At 41.8% G+C, this 25,253-nt stretch overlaps 1 protein-coding gene and 1 long non-coding RNA gene across 2 annotated transcripts in view; one reads left to right on the plus strand and one right to left on the minus strand.

The window, feature by feature from the left end:
• Nucleotides 1–3,144: 3,144 nt before the first annotated feature.
• Nucleotides 3,145–10,770, minus strand: COX7A2 (cytochrome c oxidase subunit 7A2). The gene is made up of 4 exons (XM_073626820.1): nt 10,621–10,770; nt 8,138–8,227; nt 5,827–5,911; nt 3,145–3,347 (listed from the first exon to the last, which is right to left on the minus strand). The coding sequence occupies exons 1-4, from the start codon at nt 10,645–10,647 to the stop codon at nt 3,292–3,294; spliced, it is 258 nt and encodes an 85-aa protein (XP_073482921.1). The 5' UTR covers nt 10,648–10,770; the 3' UTR covers nt 3,145–3,291.
• The window catches only part of LOC141140053 (uncharacterized), a 208,228-nt gene continuing 193,710 nt past the window's right edge, over nt 10,736–25,253 (plus strand). Inside the window, exons 1-2 of the long non-coding RNA XR_012243892.1 lie at nt 10,736–10,804; nt 13,733–13,811. This is a non-coding gene — a long non-coding RNA (uncharacterized lncRNA). The remainder of the gene's footprint in view (nt 10,805–13,732; nt 13,812–25,253) is intronic.

Consider the following 25,253-nt stretch of genomic DNA (forward strand, 5'->3'; position numbering starts at 1 on the left):
GTTTTTACACTACATAGACAAGTAATATACCGAAACGTGCGGATTGTTCCCGAATGGTGTGCTATTACTTTGTGGAACGTTTCGCCGAATGGTTCACGAAATATCGTCATTTTTGCGGCGAAATTGGTCCCATAGGAATGAATGGGGAAACTAGAGTGGGAGATGACAAAAGCTGGAAAATCAGAACATGATTTCTAAACTGCCGCCACTCCCTCATTTTCAAGCCCACCTACACAAATCTTATATCAAAACGTTCAGCTATCCCTGCTGCCACTAAACATGTCCACGGCTAAGCCATAGTCCTGATAGTTTTCACAATATGACCATTTGTTTGCAACTCACGCCGTCCATTGACATTCATTGAAACTACACTCTAGCCCCTTCAAATTTGAAGGGCAGTTTCTAAACTGCGACCGTGCCTTCAATTTTAATATTTCAGAGATATACTATGTATCAAAATCTAGGTCTGGGTCTTGTGATTCTCACAATATAAAGATCTTCGCTGTAGGATGTATAGTTTTTAAAATACGGCCATTTGTTTAGAGGTCATTTCAGGAAATGTTAGCCATTAATCAGAGTGTACTGTTAGTGTTTGTTTTGTTGCCATGGTTACCAAAGCTTCTGTTATACACAGGGGGGGAGGTGGCTGGAGCATCTCAGCTCTGATTACAGAGCTCGGGGGAGGGGACAGACACACCATGTACTGATTTATAATAGAGGAATATGATGGGGCAGTTTTGATGGGGTAATTCTGATGGGGCAGTTTTGATGAAGTAGTATTTGGGAAGCATAAACAGGGCATGAGCGTTGCTAGGAAACAGTGGTTGTAAACACAAGATGCTGAGACACCCCAAATGCATGTGACTTCATCTGCTAGACTTGATAATGCTTGTAGACTCCTCCCACAGTTTTTACACTACAGAGACAAGTAATATACCGAAACGAGCAGATTGTTCCCGATTGGTGTGTTATTACTTTGTGGAATGTTTCGCCGAATGGTCCACGAAATGATGTTTTTGCGGCGAAATTGGTCCCATAGGAATGAATGGCGAAATGTTCAAAACTAGAGTGGGAGGTGACAAAAGCTGACAACCCCATGATCAGCCAAAACATTATGACCGCCCCATGATCAGCCAAAACATTATGACCGCCCCATGTAAAAAAAAAAATATTTTTGAAAAAAAAATAAATAATTTTTGAAAAAAATAAAATAATTTTTGAAAAAAAAAAAATATTTTTGAAAAAAAAAAATATTTTTGAAAAAAAAAAATATTTTTAAAAAAAAAAATTTTTGAAATAAAAAAATTCATTTTTGAAAAAAAAAATTACCTTTGAAAAAAATGTTCAGCTCTTTCAGCGAATGATGGAACATTTTTACTACTATTTATACTTTTTAAAATATTAAGCTTAACACTTTTCACAGTTACTCAAGCCACTCCACCCCACCCAGTTACTCCGCCCACTCCAGTTGTAGAGGCAAGAACACTTTCACAATTTCCCCAGAAATTGTACCTTTTCTAGTTTGCTAATACAATCTTTACATAATGGTTTTTCCCAAAAAGGGTCATTTTACAGGAAGGGCTCCTCCTTTTTGAAACATGAGAGGCCCTGGTTTTCTCTGTTTTCTGAAAAGACATAAGAAAAAACCCCCAACCATTAACACACAGTACCCTTTCCTGCATAATTGCAGGAGTGCAACACTTTCATTCGGGCTTGCCTCACCAGGGGCCCTATGAGTCCACCCTCTGACACCTGAGGGTCTTTAACCCGCCCCCCCCACCCCTTGCACCTGTCCCACACTAATGATTGGGGGGTTGTTCAGGTCAGGGGAGCTCCACCCTAGGTTCCCCTTACCTTAACATGGCTGAAGCTGGTCTCTGCTGGAGCAGTGCGGTCCAAATCCTCTGCATCCGCCATCCTTGTGTCACCTCTGGAGCTTTTGCTGTCTCTACAGTATGTATAGCTCCTCTCCAGCCCCATGCCTGGCTCCCTTTCAACGTTCGCGGCCGCGAACCCGGAAGTGCACGCCCCTTCTGGCCGGATATGATGTCACCCAACACAGGCCGCACAATCCCTGTACCCGGCGTGTTCTACTCCACACGCTGCTGGGGGCATGAGACTGCAGGAGCTGCACTTTGCTTCACCGCGCTCGGTGATGAAAGGGAAGCCCTCCCGACCTCAACCTGCGCTCAGGGATGCGGGGGTGGCAATATCCAAAAAAAGTTTTCTCTGACCAGGTTAGTGTTATAACCGCTGCGGGTGTATACACTAACATTTTTCCCCTGGTCCGTCCTAGGAGTTTCTACTCCTTTTTCAGGACATGCTGCCTGAGCCTCCCTCTGGCTCTCCTGGCTGGTTCCTGTGGTGTCTCCCCTCTGGGGGAAACACAAATAACTGAGGAGGAAATTTATAGAAGCTGGCGCAGGTGTTTTCAACAGAGGGGAGGAGACAAGTTCTCTCAGGTGGCTGTCCTAAAAGACGATTAGGGGAAAAATGGTTATGGCGATTGTGGTTTTTGAGTCAGTCAGATGACCTATTAAAAACACCATATCAAAAATGCAACAGGTGCTTTATTGATGTGTTTTTTGCTGCGTTTTCAATGCATTTCAACTGGGAGGTGCATTTTTTTTTTTAAGCCAGGGTTCACACTAGATACAGAGCGAATTCAGCACCGCATCTAAATCGCAACCCATCCATGATAACCGATTGTGGAATGTATGTTAAGTTAATGTCCGATTCTGGTGAGGACAAAAATAAGGGTCCTCTACCAGTTTGGTGCAAATGCAGTGCGACTTGAGCCATACAAATCCATTGCTCAAATCTTACCGGAGACACCGCATGTAATTCACACAGGAACGTGCTGCGATTCTTGTGCGAATTCCATACAGCATCTCGCACCGCAGCAGTGTGAACCTAGGCTGACTAAAAATGCAGCAAGATTTACCACCACAAGGGAAGCACAACAGACCAGTGTGAAGACATACATAGAATTTAAAGGGATCCATTTTTCTCATGCTGAAATTCATGATATTGAACTGTCAGTTTCGGCCAAGTGCATCCTGCATTTTCAGCACCAAAATGTTCATTCGATGCACCTCTACTACTTACTATACACATTACTGAAAACAAAAGCAACACTAATAGTAATGCAAAACTGCTTTATTTCTAGCAGTTAATACAGTACATTTTAATAAATATTGTTCCCACAGTTTTAACACATCTTTATGACAAGGAAAGAACAATCCCTGATGCATCACATTGAAGCCAACGGAGTTCAAATTTAACATGGAATCATTTCTTCTGAGGGAATGAAGCTCTGCCGATTTCAAATAAACTATAACCGGTTCCTGAAAAACAAAAAAAGTGATAAACGTAAAGCTAAATGTTCATTTAATTGGAAAAATCTACAACAGATTAGCTTTTATCAAATCCAAAGTGTATGAGCCAACATCAAATAAAGTACAGAGACCCAGTGGTACTCCCAAAACCTGCACCTTTTTCCACAGATCCTAATTTAGTCCTGCCCACTTTTTGGTGAACTCCATTTTGTTGCTTAAATTTCAAAACGTCCTGGCAGGCAGTATAATGCTGTAATTGTATAATGTAATCACTAGGTGGCAGTATTCAACTTTGTTTTATTAGTGTCAGAATAAACCAAGAAGATTGGTTTGATTTTAAAGGCCAAGTTCACCTTTCCAATAAAAGCTCACATGCATTCAAACAATTGCATTAGAATAAAAATGGCTGCAGCTTAATTTTAACCTCTCTTGGTATAAAATGAATGTAGCACTTAGCATGGTCAGACAGCTTTCCCACTTGCCACAATTTTCTGCCCATGGTGCTAACAAGGGGGTCAAATATGTAGCTAGATGTGAGGGACATCGCTCATCTCAGGGGCGCTCGAGACCAGCATAGTCATTTGCCACATCATAGCGAGGGACGCTTGTCAGCATACATCTCATTGTGTGCTCTTGAATTGCAAGAAATTTCATGGGCGTTGACAAGTGGTGAAGCATATGGGACATTACAGAGCTGCAATCACAAACAGTAAGCCTGATTTATTGTCAGGTCTTTGAGGGATATAGGATTGCTCTGACCTGCTATCAGTTGCACAGGAAGGAGAAGTAGCTCCTTGAGACTACATTGAAACTGCTGTCAGGTTTTTGCCTAAGGCTGGGTTTACACATGTGTGCGGGGTTTTCCGCATTCAATTCGCATGACATTTGAGAGTGACTGGCTCTCAGTGGAGCCAGTTCACACATATCTGGGGCAGCTGTGGCTCGCATTCCAAAAGGGTCCTGTGCTTGTTTGAGTCCAGTTGAGGTGCAAATTCAGGCAAAAAATTCAGACCCGATTCGCACCGGACCCCCATGCTGGGAACCGCGGAGGCAGATATGTGAACCCGGCCTAGACGTTTGCTGCCCAAGGACCACTGCAAAAGTAGGTTACGCTAAATAATCTAAAGCTGGCCATATACCCGGTGATTTCTCTTGTAAAGCCCAATGGAAAGAACAAGAAAAATCAGTCAATCTGATTTCAGTGGGCAGGGGTGTTTACACCGCTCCTATAGCACCTCAAAAGATGCTGCTTGCAGGAATATTTGACGTCCTGCCAGCGCACCGCTCCGGTGTGAAAGCACTCGTGCTTTCACATTGGAGTGACAGGAGAGGCAGTTTACAGGCGCTATTTTTATAGGTGCCTGTAAAGCACCTCAGGGGCTGCACAAAGAATTGTTGCCTCAACAGAAGAAAAACACTTTCCGTTTATGCCAAGACACCTTGGTCTGTGTGCAGCCCCTCCCAAGTTTTTCAAAGTGACTAGTTTGAGCAACTCTTTCCATTCTGCCTATATGCCAGTATGTGCCCAAGATTTGGCTCCTTCCCTCTAGCACTGCAAGAACTAGCACTTTGCTGGGTTCAAACCTCACAAAAGGTCAGTGTACCCCTTTCCCTCAGCTTACGCATTTTCTCAACCTATAGGTTGCTTTTCCCAGCTTAGCAGTTGATGAAAATCAATTCCAATCCTCACGCCAAGTCAATGTGTTTCATCTTTTACAGGATTACACTGCAGCCAGCATTATTGATATATCAAGCACCAAATTCTAGTCCCGATTTACTTTTCCACCCACAGAGGCCTATGAAAACATGGCACATCTTGTGTTACAACCATTGAGGATTTTGTAGAGCATTTCTTATCTATGTCCCATTACCAACTTAAGCCTCTAAAGCAGGGGTCTCAAACTGGCGGCCCTCCAGCAGTTTTGAAACTACAAGTCCCATCATGCATCTGCCTGTGGGAGTCATGCTTGTAACGGTCAGCCCTACAATGCATCATGGGACTTGTAGTTTTTCAACAGCTGGAGGGCCTCTAGTTTAAGACTCCTGAATTGAGCCCTCCTCCTATGAAATAGGAAGCCAGGTGACGTGACTTTTACATATTTGTTCCAATACAAATTTGAGTGCAGGTTCACACTGACAGCGGGATTGAAATTGACTCCAGGAGTGATTCCAGGTACATCTGTGCGGGTTCCTGCACAGATATCTATACAAATCCCACTCCAAAGTCGCCAAAAGTAGTACAGAAACTACAGAAATCGGTGGTGCGGCGTCGCAAATGGGGTATCGCACTGATTCGGATGGTGCCATTGCCGGCAATAGCAGCCAATTTGGCATGTGATTTGACATGTAAACCTAGGCTCAAGGGAATTTTTCTCTTAAATAATTAACGGGCTACTTCAAGTAATTTTTTGTCCTCCGGTTTTAATGTACAGGTCGAGGTGAATCAAGTAAATTATACATACACTTTATAAAAACTGCTTATAGTTACCAATAATTGTGAGCAGCATGGTCACTCTGTACAATAAGACATCACTAATGCCTGCTTTTAGATGGACCGGAACACCATTATCTTCCTGTTAAAAAAAAAAAATTACATAAAAGTTCACTTTAGCTCATTTATTAGATAAATAGATAATTGTTAGGTCAAGTATAAATAAAATAGTACATGGATCTGACTTTATGGAGGAGTCCATTGACACACACCGACATCTGATCCTGTCCGCTAAAAATAGATGGCGGGTAGCTGGGTTTAAACAGAAAGGCGGTCCATTTACAGCCGGCCACTTAGAGAAGAGCGGGCTGGTTTGCAGGTGGAATCGCTGTGGATCTGCCCACGATTCCAAATCGTGGGACGCTTGTGCAATGCCATTACTTCTTAAAGGCACCTCCAAACGCGACACAATTTTGCTGCGAGTGTCATGTCATAAATGTTGCTGCAATTGTGGCAAATAGAGACGCTGTTGCTCAAAAGAAGCTCCTGCTTCTTTTTGAGTGACAAGCATTGTGATTTGCCACAATTGCAGCATGCTTGGGGTGCAATTAAGTAATGTCATCGCACAAACTTCCTGCAATTCGCCTCGATTTGGAATCGCGGGCAGAATCGTGGCGATTCTGGCCTCGATCCGGATCACTCAGTTGTGAACAGAGCCTTAGTGCTGCCAGCTATAGCCTACAGTACTGATCAGTATTCTGATGGGAGGGGAAGTCCCCCTGCTGTCAAAACACAATAGCTCAGCGGAAAGGATCCCCCCCATCCACATACAGAGTGTATGGCTGCGTGAATCAAGTCAACTCGCTGATTGTACAAAAGAAAAAAAAAAAAAAAATTTTTAATGTATTGCCAGCCTTAGCATGTTAATGTACTCTAAGTGCTGGTTCACACCATGCCTACACATGACTTACACAGAAATGAACTGAGTTTCTGTGCAATTCAGACCGCATGCAAAACGCACTCCATTTACAATCTGCAGAGGGTGTCAATATAAAGTTGACACCCCAAAAACGCAGGTTTCAAACAGTGCGTTTGCCCACACCAGATCGCATCGTACTTTTGCACCATGAGATTCAGTTACAGTGCTGTTTAAAAAGTAGTGCATGCATTACTTTTGGTGCAGTGTGGTGCGATTTTAGCCATTCAGGACCGGTTCATACAATGCCCACACATGAAATCGCACAGAACAAGCAGTGGGTTCCTGTGCGATGCGATTTCAGACCATTTTATATGGGATAAATTCACACCGCATAACACCGGTATAACACCGGTTATTAAACGTACACTTAAAATGTGGAAAATAGGTTCTGAAATTATTTATCTTTGTCTCATTTTTTTACATCACAGAAACCTGACATTTTAACAGGGGTGTGTAGACTTATAAGCACTGTACATATAGATACACACACGCATTGCAGCTGTAATCAGTGGATCAGGGCTTCAATATCAGCCTTCTACTGACAAGCCCTGCAGCTTTCATTCATACCTTCATAAGGGCTGTCTGATTGAAAGGCTTGTGAATGAATTACAAGCACGCTCATCAGAACCCATACAGTTCATGCAAAACTGCAAGTTGTCGGCTGTACTGGCTGATTATTTTTAAGGGGGAGGTTTTATTTCATTCATTCATAGGAAACTGAATGAATGACATGGCCGTGTGAGAGCAGCCCCACAGTGCCATGCAATTTTTAAAAAATTGTGACAGTGGGTGCGGGAAGAAGATACCATGTCTGCTGTCACAGGTGGGGGGGGGGGGGGGGGGGGGAAGGGAGATCAGGGGCAGGAGCTGAACATGTTACTGGTTCCACGCTAAATACATATGGAACATGTAACATGTTCCAAAAGGTGACGTTAGCCTTTAAACATAGCAAAAGTCCAATTGGATGGTCCACAGTAATGTGATACAGTAATACGTAGGTTTGTGGTTTTGTGCTTATTTCACATACTTTGTGCTGCAGTAAGGGTTGATATACCCAAAGCTGCAGCACTCGAGTTAGACAGCTAGTCTCACAAAAATCATGAAATAACCCAAGCTCCCTGAGCAGCACTGTTAATTGGAGTAGTGTGCAGTAGGGTATATTGGACCAATCACAACCACAGCTGCTGCTTTGTGTGTGAGTGGCAACTCTTCCAGGTGCTGCAAACAAGAGATGACTGAATTACAGTAAAAAATTGAGAAGGCTCAGTTGAGCTTTAAAGATAAACGTTGAGGCATTATTTCAAGTTGTACCCACTATCCCTCTCATTTGTCCATGCATATTTGACAAGGTAATATTGTGAGAAAGCATGTAAAAAAACATGTATATACCTGAAAGACCTTCTGCTTTTCTGCAACCCTGTTTTGCACTGACTTCCGAGTAGAAGTAGTTAGGGATCTCTGGGAGATCTGACGGAGGGCCTGAAACAAAACATGATACATGTATAAAGCACCAATCGTTACACCTCAACTTCTACCAGAAACACATCAGTAAGTTGCCTGACGTGGCCAACATTCCCCAATCACTACTGCTCCCCAGAGACAGGCAGCCCTACCATTTTATGTCATCCCTACCTGACGTTTAATAACGACACTTACCTGTCTAGGGATAAACAATGTCTTCACCCAAGCAGATTCTTCAATTGGCTTCAGGTGCAGGCGCCAGCATCTCAAGTAAGGGAAACTGTCAGTGAAGCCTTGCAGCTTCACAGCCGTTTTCCTACTGTGCATGCACACGTTGCGCTGGACCTTGTGAATGGTCCTGTAGTCTTCTGGGACTTGTGATGTGTCCCAGAATGCTACGGGGAAGGAGGAGGGGCCGAACTTTCAGCTCAGATCACTGCAGCGCATCTGAATGAAAGTGGGAGCAGGTACCTGTCAAAACCAGGTACCTGCTCCCCCCTCCACCACAAACAGCGCCAAATGTGGCAGTAAGGAGAGGCCAGAGTATGTAAACAAGCAGAACCTCCCTTTGGGTGAAGTTCTGCTTTAAGTCGCTTATCTCTCAGCTGCCTCCAAATCCTTTTCTTTTTTGCTGCTGTGATCTGACTTCTATTAAGAGGGTGACTACATTCGTTCACACAGTGGGACCACGGAGAACGAATGTAGCCGCCCTCTGTTGCTCCCTCCTCAGATAGTATATGTGATTTGTAGTGTGCATAGAGCACTGTATATGACTGCAACTAATGTGTACTGCTCATTCCAAACAAAGGGGAGGGGAGAGGTTTGGGAGCTCACAGAGGATACTACAAGTGGGCAGAAAAATAAAGTAAGACATTTTTATTAAAATATACATTACAGGACCAGAAACAAGTGGGTGTACATTGATTAGTTTGGGAGAAGATAGATGTGTCACTTTAAAGCTCTGCAACCATAAAAAACCTCTTTTTTTTTTTTTAAAGCAATCGGTAAGTATTTAGATTTGACTTATTTTAGGCCTGTAAGACAGCTCTGGTAAAGCAGAGCTCAGGCTGGCAGACAGAGAAGGAGCCAATCAGGTATGCTGTGCTGCAAGGAGCATGCCAACAGTAGGTGAGAGCAAAGTGACAGAGATCAGGCTATTGTGTGTTTAGTGAAACAGAGTGGTTAACTTCTTTGAACTAAATGTACAGAAATACTGTCTATGCTGCTTTGTCTGGAGTTCAGTTCTATCATCTATCACTGAATCCAGCTCTTACACAATCATTAACAGAAAGCCCATTAAAAGTATATGTAATACACTTCTGCAATGAAATGACCTTGGAAAAACCATCTCCAAAATACTGGACAGGATTTTTCTCTAATTTGTTACCTTATAGAATCAGCAGAATAAGGATGTGCAGAGAAAAAAAAATGTATATGTGTATATTCTACTGATCAAAAGGCTTCTACAGGAGGAGGATCAGCCACAGCAGCCATCTCAACCAGGGTTCCTGCACAGGATCCTACCCACTGATCACCAATCTAAGGGGAAGGGGTATCCTACCCACCAATTACTGCTGTACTGCTGTGGGGGAAAAGAGACATCTCAACCACCCACCTGTAAGGGGGGTGACATCTTAACCAAACACCGCTGTAAAGGGGGGGTGACATCACAACCACCAATCACTGCTGTAAGGGGGGGGGGGGGGGGGGGGGGGCGACATCTTAACCAAACACCGCTGTAAAGGGGGTGACATCACAACCACCAATCACTACTGTAAGGGGGTGACACCACAACCAATCACCACTGTAAAGAGGGGGGGGGGGGTGACATAACCACCAATCACTGCTGTAAGGGGGGGGGGGGGACATCTTAACCAAACACCGCTGTAAAGGGGGGTGACATCATAACCACCAATCACTGCAGTAAGGGGGGGGGGGGGGGTGGCATCTTAACCAATCACCACTGTAAAAGAGGGAGGGAGGATAACCACCAAACCCCACGGGGGGGGGGATGCACCCCACCCACTCAGCCCCACTGTAATAGGAACATTCTACTGACTGACCCCCGATTAAATAATAAATTAGCAGCCATCACCTAGGATCTGTCCTCCTGGTGTACACATCTTAGTAAAGTGTGACGTTTCAGTTGTGACATACACAGTTCTATAACCGCGGTCCTGTAATGTCCAAACATATCCGCTGTAATATCCTCCCTTCCTAGAAATGTGACACACAGGAGACTTGCTGTAGAAGCTGGTAGCCGGGGCACCAAGGTCACCGGTCCATAAAGAAGCCAAAGACTCGTGTGTGATGAGGATAGGAATACAAAAGTCTCCCTGCCATGAGCCCAGCACCGCCCGTACACAGCCATCATGGTTACCACACACTGAGGATCTCCAGGCCGCCCTTACCAGGACATTGCGGAACATGCTACCCATCCTCGCTTCTCACTAGCCGCTGCTAAAGGACAAGGACACTGTGTAACCGGAAGCGGAAATAAGCTCTCTCCACTGTACGTAGCCTACGTGCACGTCCTACAGAGGAGGAGACATATTTATTGAGGGCAGGGCGACCTCTGTTATACTTTTCTTCGAGGTGACGCCTTCACTCGTTCTATACTGCATATTGTTAGCAGAGCACCTGTCTCCATTACGTGTGTGTGTACTACGAGGAGGTCTATGTATTACGTGTTTTGTAGTGTTCTCCTTCCATTCTAATATTGCAGACTATGTATGTGTTTTGTATTCTGTACAGGTCTGTATGGAGGGGCTACATGGGCTCATGCTTTGTGTTTTACACATCAGTTAGTGACACTTGTGAGATCATCACTGCAGCTTTCACATATATTTGCAAATGTGTGCAACAAAAACCCCTGTTCTTATCATGAACTGTTAAGACAGGGCTAATTTGTTTTTTTGCAGGCTGACTGGTAAATGTGCTTCAAAATGTTCTTGTTGATTGTAATGCACACTACATACAGTGGGGAAAATCATTATTTGATGCCCTGCAGAGTTTGTAAGTTTGCCCAGAAAGAAATGAAAGGTCTATCGTTTTTATCACGGGTGTATTTTAAATGATAAAGACAGAATATCAACCACAAATCCAGAAGAAACACAATACAAACTGTATAAATTAAGTTGCAGTCCAATGAGCATACGGTGGAACCTCGGTTTGCGAGTAACACGGTTAACAAGCGTTTCGCAAACTGAGCACTGTATTTCTAAAATTCCTATCTCAGTTTGCAAGTGTTGTCTCACAAAACGAGCAGGATTCCGGCCAAAAGCTGTGTGCAGTACCACTTTTGGCCTGAGGCGGGGGGTGGCGGAGCCGAGCAAAGCCGAAAGTCGACGATCGGAAATGCACGGAAAGGCCCGAGGACAGTTCGGCTGACCTGTGAACGGAAGTTTGCCAAGGTCCGCCGAAGTGTCCCTCGGCCCTTTTCGGACGTTTCTGAGGCTCTCCGGCGCCCCCGCCTCTGGCCGCATGCAGTATTGCATCCCATTGAAGTCAATGCAGAACAAATTATTTTCGTTTCCATTGACTTCAATGGGAAAACTCGCTTTGATATGCAAGTACATTGGATTACGAGCAAATTACTGAAACGGATTATGCTCGTAATCCGAGGTTCCACTGTACCTCCCAACATTTTGAGATGGGAATGAGGGACACCTACTGGCAAATAGATGAAGGCATAAGACACGCCCCTGCCACGCCCCCCTAAAGTGAATTAACCAAAAAAAAGGTTAATTAAACTCACAAGGGCTTTTTTTTTTACCACTACTATTCCTTTATATTGGCTTTTAAAATTTACAAATGCAGCACTTTAGAATTTGGATAAAAGGTTTAGCACTGGGAAACACTTTTTGAAAGATAAAAACAGCATTTTATATACAACTATATGGATCAGACCAAAATGAGGGACAAATGAGGAGAAAAGAGGGACAGAGGGACATTGCTCCAAATCAGGGACAGTCCCTCCAAATCAGGAACAGTTGGGAGCTATGCAATGAGTAAAATAAATATTTGATCCCCAAGCAAAACATGACTTAGGACTTAGTGGACAAACCCTTGTTGGCAAGCACAGAGGTAAGATGTTTCTAGTAGTTGCTGACCAGGTTTGCACTCATCTCAGGAGGGATTTTGGTCCACTCTTCTTTACAGATCTTCTAGAAATCCTTAAAGTGGATGTAAACCCTCACACATACCCAGCAAAGTGAACAACCTCAGATGATACACAGGGCTGAAACAGATCTCCCTACATAAGTTTTACATGTATATCTGCTGTCTTTTACTTTCTATATTCTTTAGAAAGTGCACATTGTGCTAGAAATGTTTCTTCCTGTTTCAGCAGTGGGAGGGGAGTCTGGGCATACACCGTGTGTGATTGGAGGAAAGACACCCCCCCTCCACATAGGCAGGTGAATGAAGAAACTTGCAGAGCTGTGCTGTGAATAGACAAGCACTCTGCTTATCTATCCTTAAGTTACCTCCCAGACACAAATTTCCACCTGCTTTTATCTCCTGTGTTGGAGAGCTTGTCAGAAGTTATCAAGCTGATAACAGAGGAATGGAGCACCAGACATGAGACTTAGAGGTTTGGAGAGAGATAAGTAAACGCTACAGATATATTTGCCCAGGTCAGATTTCATGAATAGGGTTTACATCCACTTTAAGGTTTTCTTCCTCCAAACACGGTGAGTCCCCCTCCTCAAGAAGGCACATGCACAGTCATGCCAATGAACATCTGAATGATTTAGAGAAGGATTGGGAGAAAGTGCTATGTTCGGATGAGATCAAAATTGAGCTCTTTGGCATTAGCCCTGGTTCACATTGATGCGATTTGACATGTCAAATCACATGCCGTAACGGCGGCAATGGCATCATCCGAATTGGTGCAACGCCACATTTGCGGCACCGCACTGATTCCCAAAAGTAGTTTCTGTACTACTTTTGGGGTGCGATTTCCATTGACATCTGTGCATTCGCATGCCATCATAAACACGCGGAGTAGTCTATATGATGGCATTTAGGCAAAACAAGAATTTTGGCGGAGTATTTCCAAACATGTATACAGCATGCAAATTGGAAATCGTTACCTCCCGGACCGGTAGGCAGACATGCAGTGTTGAAACATGATTATAGAATGCCCAAAGCAACCTTCACCGCCTTGGATCGAATACACATTCCGGATAGAAGAGGTGACTGGAATAAAATATTGCTCCAACGTGCGCAAAGATGGATATTCAAATTACAGACCACTACTTTTCCAGGCCTGAATGAATCCATCTCTTATGCTCCTTTCTTAAAAGGACTAGCATCAGGAAAGACACAATAAAAATACTAATTTGACTAATTTGATTGAACAATGACTTCCACTGTATAAATAAAAATGAACTGTAGAATATTTGACATGCTTCAGGCTCATTTTAGTTAAAAATCTTCAATAAGGTTTTGAACAATGAGAATATACCTATAATGTTTTCACTGTATTACAAATGGATGTTGTATTTTTTTTTTTTTCAGTTTTTCAGCAGTTCCATCTTTTCATGGTCCTTCAATGCCTCTTGAGGTGGGTCCGGTCTCTGTCAGGATTCCCGGCAAGGTAGGGAGATATGGACCCTCACAGTTCTTCCTACATAACATACTTCCTCTGGGGGGGGGGGCCTTTTTGACCACCGGGGGGAGCTGTACCTTGCTGGAATTGTCTTTTGATCATTGCTGGCGAGGGCGAGTCAGTTTACAATTGGGCATATAGTTGTGCCATATCCAATGTTTACAAGAAATGAAACAAGATCCCCAGGTGGCGGACTTTTAAGGCACAAAATGGTAAAATGGTATATTCTAATATGAAAAGTATTTATTGAAATATGAAAAATACACAACATTTAATAAAAAAAAATGTTGAGTACAGGAAACACTACTCCGTTATATGTATTCTGGTTTGTATGACAACACTGGAATGTTTATTCTCAACATGTTTTTTTATTAAATGTGTATTTTTCATATTTCAATAAATACTTTTCATATTAGAATATACCTTTTTACCATTTTGTGCCTTAAAAGTCCGCCACCTGGGGGATCTGGTTTCATTTTTTGATCATTGCTGGATGCCTAAGGATGTGGTGCACATGCCACGATCTGCAGGTCCCGCATGTGCGAGACGTCAGGGCTCAGTGTGATCTCAGGAGAGCTGTTGCACATGAAGGTTCATAGTTTCAAATGCAAGTACTGTTGGAAATGCCGAACCAGTATTTTTTGTTTAACACTCTAGATAATAAGAGTTAGAGCTTTTATTTTATATATATATATATATATATATATATATATATATATATATATATATATATATATATATATATATATATAGTTTCTTGGTATTTATCACTCATTTTTACTCCTTACAATTAATAGATATGGCATTTTTCTGTGCACATCATCACCAGAGTGGTATACCTATTTGAGCAGGGCACTCAAATTGCAACAGTTGTCCCCACATAATTCCTTACCAGTTAAGGTAATTAACTACAGGTTTTTTTTGTGTGGGTGTGTTTTTGCGTTTGGTCGTTTGTTTTTTGCTTTCTTAGATTGCTTGAGGGAGCAGCACCACTCTATTTCATTCCACAGATTCAGTTCACTTACCCACCTCCCATACACTAGTATCCACTCAACTATTTATTTCACATTCCCATATTCAACTTTTCTGCTGCATTCCCATTCACTTTTTTCTATATACACAACTATATACTGTATATATATATATATTTTCACACACCCTTATTACCAAACACCAATCAAATAACCAAAAATCTAACATTATTTGATTAAAAACAAGCATCTAACTTACTCTATACTAAAAATGTTAAATTAAAAATTAGATAGTATTTAATTAGTAATAATAATATAAAACTTTAAAAGAATTAATATAGATAGATATCTACTGGCATTTTTCAAAAGTACTGCAAAATAAACACGAGTTCTAGTATATTGTTTCATCGTCTTTTTTGATTCATTAAGATTATTGCATAATACCCCGGGTGCGGTCTACTCCCTCATATCAGGAACGTTCTATTGTGTGGCTTTTCGAAAAGCCTCTCGGAGCTGGACTCCATCTTGAGGAGGTGGGAACGGTGTGTGGAGATCATGGAATTACTGGGATTTTTTAAAATAAATTCTGGCTATAGGATAGTTTTATTTCCTGAGCGGCAATTATAGCCTCATCATGATACAATACATTCATAGATGTTTGTAAATAGGGATGGTCTTTATGTTCAGGTTGAACATGAGTTCGACTTGAACATTGGCTGTTCGCCGAACAGCGAACAATTTGGGGTGTTCGCGGCAAATTCGAGAGCCGCAGAACACCCTTTAAAAGTCTATGGGAGAAATCAAAAGTGCTAATTTTAAGGGTTAATATGCAAGTTATTGTCATAAAAAGTGTTTGGGGATCTGGGTCCTGCCCCAGGGGACATGTATTAATGCAAAAAAAAAGTTTCAAAAACGGCAGTTTTTTCGGGAGCAAAATTACATTTTTAAAGGGAAAAAAAAGTCATGAAGTAATAGTGGTGTCGGCTATAGTGAATTGTCTATGGGAAAAATCAAAAGTGCTAATTTTAAGAGTTCATATGCAAGTTATTGTCATAAAAAGTGTTTGGGGACCTGGGTCCTGCCCCAGGGGACATGTATCAATGCAAAAACAAGTTTTAAAAACGGCCGTTTTTTCAGGAGCAGCGATTTTAATAATGCTTAAAGTGAAACAATAAAAGTGTAATATTCCTTTAAAGCTTTATTAAAATCACTGCTCCCCAAAAAAACATCCGTTTTTAAAACTTTTTTTTGCATTGATACATGTCCTCTGGGGCAGGACCCAGGTCCTCAAACACTTTTTATGACAATAACTTGAATATAAGCCTTTAAAATGAGCACTTTTGATTACTCATGTTTGTGTGCCATAGACTTTAACGGTGTTCGCACAAATTTTTTGCCTGTTCACATGTTCTGGATGCGAACCGGACCGGGGGTGTTTGGCTCATCCCTACTTGTAAATTACAGAGCATATATATACGGGTAGTAAATAGCCAATCCCCGTTCATGAGGTTCTCACCATCTCAGTATTTGTATTATTTCGATATTTCATATTATTTTTTTCTTCTGATGTTTTTTAATATCGATTATTCTGTTTGATCGTAGACTTTTATGTGTACTCAAATTATTTTCCTTTCTCTGAGCATTAAATATATGGGTATTTTTTAATATGTCTCTCTAGAGAACAAATGCCCTGAAGAAGACTATAACTAAGTCGAAACACATTGGAGTGTTCCTGTGGATATCACTATTGCAATGTATCATCACCTGACAGTTGTATTGTGTGATAATTTACAGATGTAATAGTATATGTATGTATACATCTGTAGCCAGAACGCATATTTCATCTCCATTTTCACTTTTTTAATTCGATTTTGTCTAATAAAGATTTTATTAAAAACTAAAACATCTTGATTTAAATATTTAGCTGCTAAAAACCCCTTGGGGGAATCATCTCATTTTTCTCCTCCAAGTACTAAGTCATGTTTTTCTTGAGGATCAAATACTTAAAGTGGAACTTCAGTCATTTTTTTTCATCTTTCCATCTATTAAATCTTCTGCTCTTATTGTTTTAACTTTGGATAGTACTTTTTTTTTTCTGCCAGTAAATACCTTATACAGCCCACTTCCTGTTTCTTGTCTGGTAAAAAGCCTAGGCGTATGACATCATGCACAGCTCTCACTCTCACTCTCATGAAAATATGCCAGGAAGGGAGGGGGGATGAGTCATAGGAGGGCCAATGAGAGCTGCGGAGGTGTGTCTGTGTAACAGGAAGTAAACAGGCAGCAGCTTCAGCTCCAGTTAAAATAGATACAGCCAGACTTAGTGGAGGGAGATTTCTGCAGCATATTTGGCAAGTACAGAGTCACAGTATATATAAAATAATATGCAAAGTGGTTGGAGGGAAGCTTCAGCATGGCAAAGATGTTTTTATTACAAATGATGTGAGCAGACTGCAGTTCCTCTTAAAAAGTGCACAGAAAACACCCAGTTTTTCTGGTGTGTGTCCCTTGCTGCCAGGAGTTAGGTGTCACTCTTCAGCAGTGCAGCATTGCTGGTGAATTGACCTTCAATCAAATGGTCCAGGAAAGGTTTAGTTCCAGGTGCTGTGTGGGAAACATTAAGCACTTCAGCTCCTCTTTAATTTACTCAGTGAAATTGCAACTTAATTTATAGCATTCGGTTTGTGTTTTTTCTGGATTTTCGGTTGATATTCTATCATTTAAAATAGAGCTATGATAAAAAAAAATAAATTAATAAATATAGACCTTTCATTTCTTTTAAGTGGGCAAACTAACAAAATCTGCAGGGGATCAAATAATTATTTCCCCCAACTGTATCCTATAGTACATCTCAGAGGTGAGCAAGAAAGAGGTCTCTATGTTCCAACATACAATGAGACCATGGAGAATGAATGTAACCACCCCCTAACAGCATGACAGATCACAGCAACAATAAAAAAGGTATTTGGAGGCAGCTGAGAGCAATATAAGGTACTTTTTTTTATTTACAGCAGTAGTAAACTACTAAAAAAAACAAGTATTGATTCCAGGTTTGTAGGCTCTGGCTGTTTGAATGGGCATGCTGTGATAACATCACTCCCTTGCATGTGCACAGGAGTCACAGTCGTGGGACAGCACTCTTAATGGACGGCACACTTAAGTATGCAATCCATTCAGAGCTCAACATGCAAATACAGGAAGGTCCATATATAATTTGGACATGGGTACAATTTTAGTTTTTTTCAGGTATTTACCAAAGCATATTCAAACTATAGTTATATAATGCAAATGAGCTGCAAGTGCACACTCTCAGGTTTAGTTTGAGGGTATGCACATCCAAATCAGAGGAAGGGTTAAAAAAAGCAGCCCCCCCATTTCAAAAGGACCAAAAGTAATTGGACAATTGAATCAAAAGCTGTTTCATGGCTAGGTGTGGGCTGCTCCTTCATTATTTCTTCATCACTTAAGCAGGTAAAAGATTTGGAGTTGATTCTAATTGTGGTATTTGCATTTGGAATCTATTGCTGTGAACCTACATCATGCGTTCAAAGGAGCTGTCCATGCAAGTGAAACAGGCCATTGTAAGGCTTCAAAAATTAAACACATCCATCAGAGAGATAGCAGCAACATTAGGAGTGGCCAAATCAACAGTTTGGTACATTCTAAGGAAAGAAGAACACACTGGTGAGCTCAGCAACATAAAAAGACCTGGATGTCCACGGAAGACAACAGTGGTGGATGATCGCAGGATCTTCTCTATGGTAAAGAAAAACCCATTCGCAACATCCAGACAAGTGAAGGCCACTCTCCAGGAGGTGGACATATCATTGTCAAAATCTACAATCAAGAGAAGACTTCACGAGAGCAAATACAGAGGGTTCACCACAAGGTACAAAAATATTCATAAGCCTGAAGAATAGAAAAGCCAGATTAGACTTTGCCAAAAAAAAACATCTAAAAAAGCCAGACCAGTTCTAAAAAAGCATTCGTTGGACGGATGAAACCAAGATTAATCTGTACCAGAATGACAGGAAGAAAAAAGTGTGGAGAAGACTTGGAACAGCTCATGATCCAAAGCCCACAACGTCATCTGTAAAACATGGTAAAGGCAGTGTGATGGCATGGGCATGCATGGCTTCCAGTGACACTGGGTCATTGGTGTTTATTGATGATGTGAAAGAAGCAGCTGGATGAATTCTGCAGTGTTTAGAGATATACTGTCAGCCCAGATTCAGCCAATTACAGCAAAGTTGATTGGACGGCGCTTCACAGTACAGATGGACAATGATCCAGAACACACTGCAAAAGCAACCCAGGAGCTTTTGAAGGAAAAGAAGTGGAATGTTCTGCAATGGCCACGTCAATCACCTGCTCTCAACCCAATTGAGCATGCATTTCTACTTGCTGAAGGCAAAACTAAAGACAGAAAGACTCACAAAGAACAACTGAAGACAGCTGCAGTTAGAGCCTTGCAAAACATCAGAAAGGAGGAAACCCAGTCTTTGGTACTGTCCATGGGTTCCAGACTTCAGGCAGTCATTGCGAGTAAAGGATTCTCAACAAAATATTAAAAGTGAACATTTATGATTATATTAATTTGTCCGATTACATTTGAGCCCCTGAAAATGGGGGGAGTGTGTATATAAATGGTTACAGTTCCTAAAATTTGTACTTGATGTTCATGTTCAACCCCTTGAATTAAAGCTGAAAGACTGCGCTTCAAATTCATTTGGATTGTTTTTAATTTTATTCTGGTGGCATACAGAGCCACAAGTATGAAAATGGTGCCTGTGTCCAAATATATTGGGACCTAACTGTATCTACTAAAAGGAGATATTCATTTTACCTACAGGCAAGTTTTATTATAAGCGTACCTATAGGTAAAAGTGACAAAGCGGAGTTTACCATCACTTTAAGAATACATACATGAATGGAATTTTAGTGTCACCTTAAAGTGTTACTAAACCCAGAAATATGAAAAATAGGTAAATCGCCGCCCCCCCCCACACACACACACAATGTCCACAGCTTATAAATCTTTTTACATTAACCCCTTGCCAACCAGCCGCCGCAGAAAGGCACGGCTGGGCGAAGCGACGTCATGTTACGTTGCTTCGCCCTGTGGCCACTAGGGGCACGCGCCCGATGCACGCCCCCCGAGCCAATGCGAGTGCCCGGCGGTGATCATCGGCTCGGGGGGCGTGCATCCCGCGATCACCACTGAGACACGGAGAACCAGGAGCTGTGTGTGTAAACACACAGTTTCCGGTTCTCTGAGGGGAGAAGTGACAGATCGTCTATTCATACAGAGTATAAACAGCGATCTCTCTCTTCCCCCACACAGTCCACTCCCCCTTTACTTAGAACACAGACTAGGGAAAACATTAACCCCTTGATCGCCCCCTATTTTTAACCCCTTCACTGCCAGTGACATTTTTACAGTAATCAATGCATTTGAATGCAGCCCTGATATAAAAAAAAAAAAAAAAAAAAAAAAAAAAAATCGCAGATCGCCATTACAAGTAAAAAAAAAATAATAATAAAAATGCCATAAACGATCCCCTATTTTGTAGTTTTGTAGACGCTATAACTTTTGTGCAAACCAATCAATATACGCATATTGCAATTTTTTTTTTTTTTACCAAAAACATGTAGAATACATATCGGCCTAAACTGAGGGAACAAAAATGTTTTTTTATACATTTTTGGGGGATATTTATTATAGCAAAAAGTTAAAAAATATTGTTTTTTTCAAAATGGTTGCTTTTTTTTTGTCTATAGCGCAAAAAATAAAAACCGAAGAGGTGAAACCGAAGAGGTGATCGAATACCACCAAAAGAAAGTCCTATTTGTGGGAAAAAAAGGACGTCAATTTTGTTTGGGTGCAACGTCGCACGACCGCACAATTGTCAGTTAAATTGACGCAGTGCCGAATCGCAAAAAATGCTCTGGTCAGGAAGGGGTAAAATGTTCCGGGGCTGAAGCGGTTATTATACTGTCACTATATACCTTTTTAGATGATCTGTATACCACGGTTACATCATAAACTGCACACTTTCTCCAGTGCCGAGAGTTCAGGTAGGAGATTTCCACTACAGCCTGTATACACGCCCACATGTGTGATGTCAATACCATGTGATCTGGCTAGCTCTGAGAACAAGTAAATGTTCTCTCCTGCATAAAAGACACAACTGAGCATGTGCAGGTTGGCTACCCTGCCTGTGTTAGCTGGCCTTCCCCAGATAGACAGTGCAGGAGGGGGAGGATCTATGCATACAGGATCAAACAGCCTTTTTACACAATGCAGAGGATTAACCCCTGAAGTTCCACAGTGAGTATAACAAGCAGGCTATGTTGCATCTACAGACTGATTTTACTGTTATGGGTTTAGTAACACTTTAAGCTCTAATGCACACAGGTGCCTGGGGCTGTAAAATTCAGGTGGATTTCGCCGCCCATTAGCCAGAGGTGTTGCATACATAGAAATCAGTGGCTGTACATGGATATATGCTGTTACTTGCATAAACAAGCGCATCCATACATACAGTTGTGCTCATAAGTTTACATACCCTGGCAGAATTTATGATTTCTTGGCCATTTTTCAGAGAATATGAATAACACAAAAACATTTCTTTCACTCATGGTTAGTGTTTGGCTGAAGCCATTTATTATCAATCAACTGTGTTTACTCTTTAAATCATAATGGCAACAGAAACTACCCAAATGACCCTGATCAAAAGTTTACATACCCCAGTTCTTAATACCATGTATTGCCCCCTTTAACATCAATGACAGCTTGAAGTCTTTTGTGGTATTTGTGGATGAGGTTCTTTATCTTCTCAGATGGTAAAGCTGCCTATTCCTCTTGGCAAAAAGCCTCCAGTTCCTGTAAATTCTTGGGCTGTCTTGTATGAACTGCACGTTTTTAGATCTCCCCAGAGTGGCCCCATACTTTGAGGTCAGGAGACTGAGATGGCCACTCAAGAACCTTCACTTTATTCTGCTATAGCCAACGACAGGTTGACTTGGCCTTGTTTTGGATCATTGTCATGTTGGAATGTCCAAATACGTCCCATGTGCAGCTGCCTGGCCGATGAATGCAAATGTTCCTCCAGTATTTCTTGATAACATACTGCATATATCTTGCCATCAATTATGACCAAATTTCCTGTGCCTTTGTAGCTCACACATCCCCAAAACATCAGTGATCCACCTCCGTGTTTCCCAGTAGTTATGGTGTACCTTTCATTATAAGCCTTGTTGACTCCTCTCAAAATGTAGTGTTTATGATTGTGGCCAAAAGGCCCAATTTTGGTCTCATCACTCCAAATAACTTTGTGCCAGAAGGTTTGAGGCTTCTTCTGGTGACTCGACCATGCAGCCCATCTTTCTTCAAGTGCCTCCCTACCTACTGTGCATCTTTAAACAGCCATGCCACACCACATGTTTTCAGAGAGTCCTGTATTTCACCTGAAGTCATTTGTGAGATTTTCTTTGCATGCTGAAAATTTTTCCTGTTGTGGCTGAAATTTTAGTTGGTCTACCTGACCGTGGTTTGGTTTCAACAGAACCCCTCATTTTCCACTTCTTGATTAGTTTGAACGCTGCTGATTGGCATTCTCAATTCCTTGGATATCTTTTTATATCCCTTTCCTGTTTTATACAGTTCAACTACCTTTTTCCGCAGATCCTTTGACAATGCATTTGCTTTCCCCATGACTCAGAATCCAGAAACGTCAGTGCAGCACTGGATGAAAGATGCAAGGGTTTGTCAGGCGTCCAGATACTTATTGACCTTTTATACACACACATTAATTACAAGCAAACAGATCAGAGGTGAGGATGGTTACCTTTAATAGCCATTCAAACCCCTTTGTGTCAACTTGTGTGCATGTTATCAGGCCAAAATCCCCTGGGTATGTAAACTTTTGATCAGGGTCATTTGGGTAGTTTCTGTTGTCATTATGAAAAAAAAAGAGTAAACACAGTTGATTGATAATAAATGGCTTCAGCCAAACATTAACCACGAGTGAATGAAATGTTTGTGTTATTTATATTCTCTGAAAAATGGCCAATAAATCAAATTCTGTCGGGGTATATAAACTTATGAACACAACTGTATGACCCTGGATGCAGACTGTTTCCATGCACATTAACACAATAGACAGCTGTGTGTAGCACCTGTGGCTTCTAGGTAGGGAAATACACCCAAATGTTATGTTTTACAGTCAAATGTTGGGTACACACAGGAGGACCAAAACAGCCAGTTTGGCCCGTGTGTACAGCTCCCTGTCCGACAGAAGCCAGTTTCACAACCAGCTTCTGTCAAACCAGCATCTGATCAGCGCTCTCTTTCATGGTTTCTGTACCTCTTGGTCTCTGGCTCTCTCCCTCACTATTTGAATTCTCCTGTTTTCCTTTTTTTCTATCCTGCTGTGTCCGCTTGCACTCAGCACTTGTACAGTTTAAAGGAAAATACTCCTCAGAAGTTTGAAATGCTTGTTTAAATCATCCAAGAGTCCCTGTACACATAGCAGTTGTCCCAGTTCAAACCTCTGCTGTCACTTAGAAATAAAATGCCACTTTTATTCTTTGCTTGCTATAGCTCAACTATAGGCAGAAGCCTAAAATATGGGTATTCCTACGGTAGAGGTACAGGGAGCACTGAAGCCACAGCCCCCCTATCCGTTCTGCAGCCCTGTGCCTTCTCTGTTCCCTTTATATTGATAAAAGACTAAGCCCACAACCTCCTGCAGCCACCAGCTAGTTTGGATGAGCTTTCTATATTAGCGGTTGGTTGGTGGTGTCATGAATGACAGCAGCTAGAGGGGTTCGTCATCATTCACAAAAACACAAGCCCACAACAATGCACCTTGGCAGCTACTACAGTATGCTCCCTTAGACAAATGGAGCTGCCATCATTGTGCACTGGGACCCTTGTAGGATTAAATTGAGTGTATGATCATGGGCAGCATGTGCAGGACCAAATGGTATGTTCAGGGGATTGCCAGATGCAACAACTGCTGACTCACAACTTTGAGTGTGATATTATACTGCTTAAGGCCTCTTGCACACTGCAGCTTGAAAAAGCTCAGTACAGCTTTTTTTGTTTTTTTGTTTTTGTTTACTGAGCCAAGATACAGCCTATTATTTGTAATGTGCCTATGTACACAGGAGCGTAAACAATCGACGTGCATTCTTCAGTTAAAAAAATAAATAAAAATCAGCATTTTTGGTCAGCAATTTAAGCCTCATGCACATTTACATTCTGCACAGAACAAAAACGCGAGAATAAGTTTTCATGCATGTGTGCGAAATTGCGCGCAAATACATACAGAAAAAAAAGTCAGAAAAAAAAGATGTTCAAAACAGGTGTGTCTGTGCAGGAGGCCTAAGTCAGACTTTATTTGTACTGCTGTAGTTTATTTTCAGCTTTTATCTGGGCTTCTGTGTCCCTTTGTTGAGCCTTCATTGTTCGCTGTAGTGTTACATTAGCAAGACATTGCTCCACATCAGCCTGCTGCAGTGCAACATTAGCCACTAGCAGTTGTTTCAGCATTTCATTCCCGTTTGCTTTGGACATTTCAGCCCACTGATTCATTAGCCCCTGCTATGTCTCTTAAAGAGCTCCCAACCTGCCACACATAGAAAGTAGATACCCGTCAGCCAGGACACAGCCCTTTTGGCCAGCACACCCTCCTCACTGAGCAGAACTCTTAGAAGAGATGAAGATTTAAGATAAGTCCAGTCACTGTACAAAACAGGCTGCAAAAGTGTACAGGGTACAATTGGCAACCAATGCTAGGGTTGTCCCTACAACTTTAGTTTCTAGCGCCCAATCACCTTAAAGTGGTTGTAAACCCTCACCTATACCCAGTGAAGTGAACAACCTATATGGAAGCCGATTGGAGGAAAGGGAAAGGGACCCCCCCCCCTTCACATAGGCAGAGGTATGAAGGAACATGCAGAGCTGTATTCTGAAAAGACAAGCTGTGTGATTATCTCCCTCCCCATCACAAATTTTATCTTGTGTCAGGAAAACTTTTCAGAAGTGACACATGCCAATAACAAGGAACGAAGTACCAGAGAGAAACGACGTTTAGAGATTTGGAGAGATATAAGTAAACACTGAAGATATATACTCACCGGTCACTTTATTAGGTAAACCTGTTCAATTGTTGGTAACACAAATTGCTAATCAGCCAATCACATGGCAGCAACTCAATGCATTTAGGCATCTAGACGTGATGAAGATGATTTGTTTAAGTTCAAACCGAGCATCAGAAAGGGGAATTTATGCGACTTTGAACGTGGCATGGTTGTTGGTGCCAGATGGGCTGCTCTGAGCATTTCAAAAACTGATGGATCTACTGGGATTTTCATACACAACCATCTCTAGGGTTTACAGAGTGTGACAGACTCACCCGAGACAGAGGCTATTGGAGGGGACTGAACGCTA

Source organism: Aquarana catesbeiana, linkage group LG04 (assembly GCF_042186555.1).
Source record: "Aquarana catesbeiana isolate 2022-GZ linkage group LG04, ASM4218655v1, whole genome shotgun sequence".
Taxonomy (NCBI): domain Eukaryota; kingdom Metazoa; phylum Chordata; class Amphibia; order Anura; family Ranidae; genus Aquarana; species Aquarana catesbeiana.

What these genes read in the sequence shown, in the direction of transcription:
- COX7A2 (XM_073626820.1), bottom strand. Translation starts at nt 10,647, where the DNA reads ATGGGTAGCATGTTCCGCAATGTCCTG. An exon ending in GCATGTTCCGCAATGTCCTG is followed by an intron (nt 8,228 to 10,620) that starts GTAAGGGCGGCC and finishes GTTTTGTTTCAG; the next exon opens with GCCCTCCGTCAGATCTCCCA. An exon ending in AAAAGCAGAAGGTCTTTCAG is followed by an intron (nt 5,912 to 8,137) that starts GTATATACATGT and finishes TTTTTTTAACAG; the next exon opens with GAAGATAATGGTGTTCCGGT.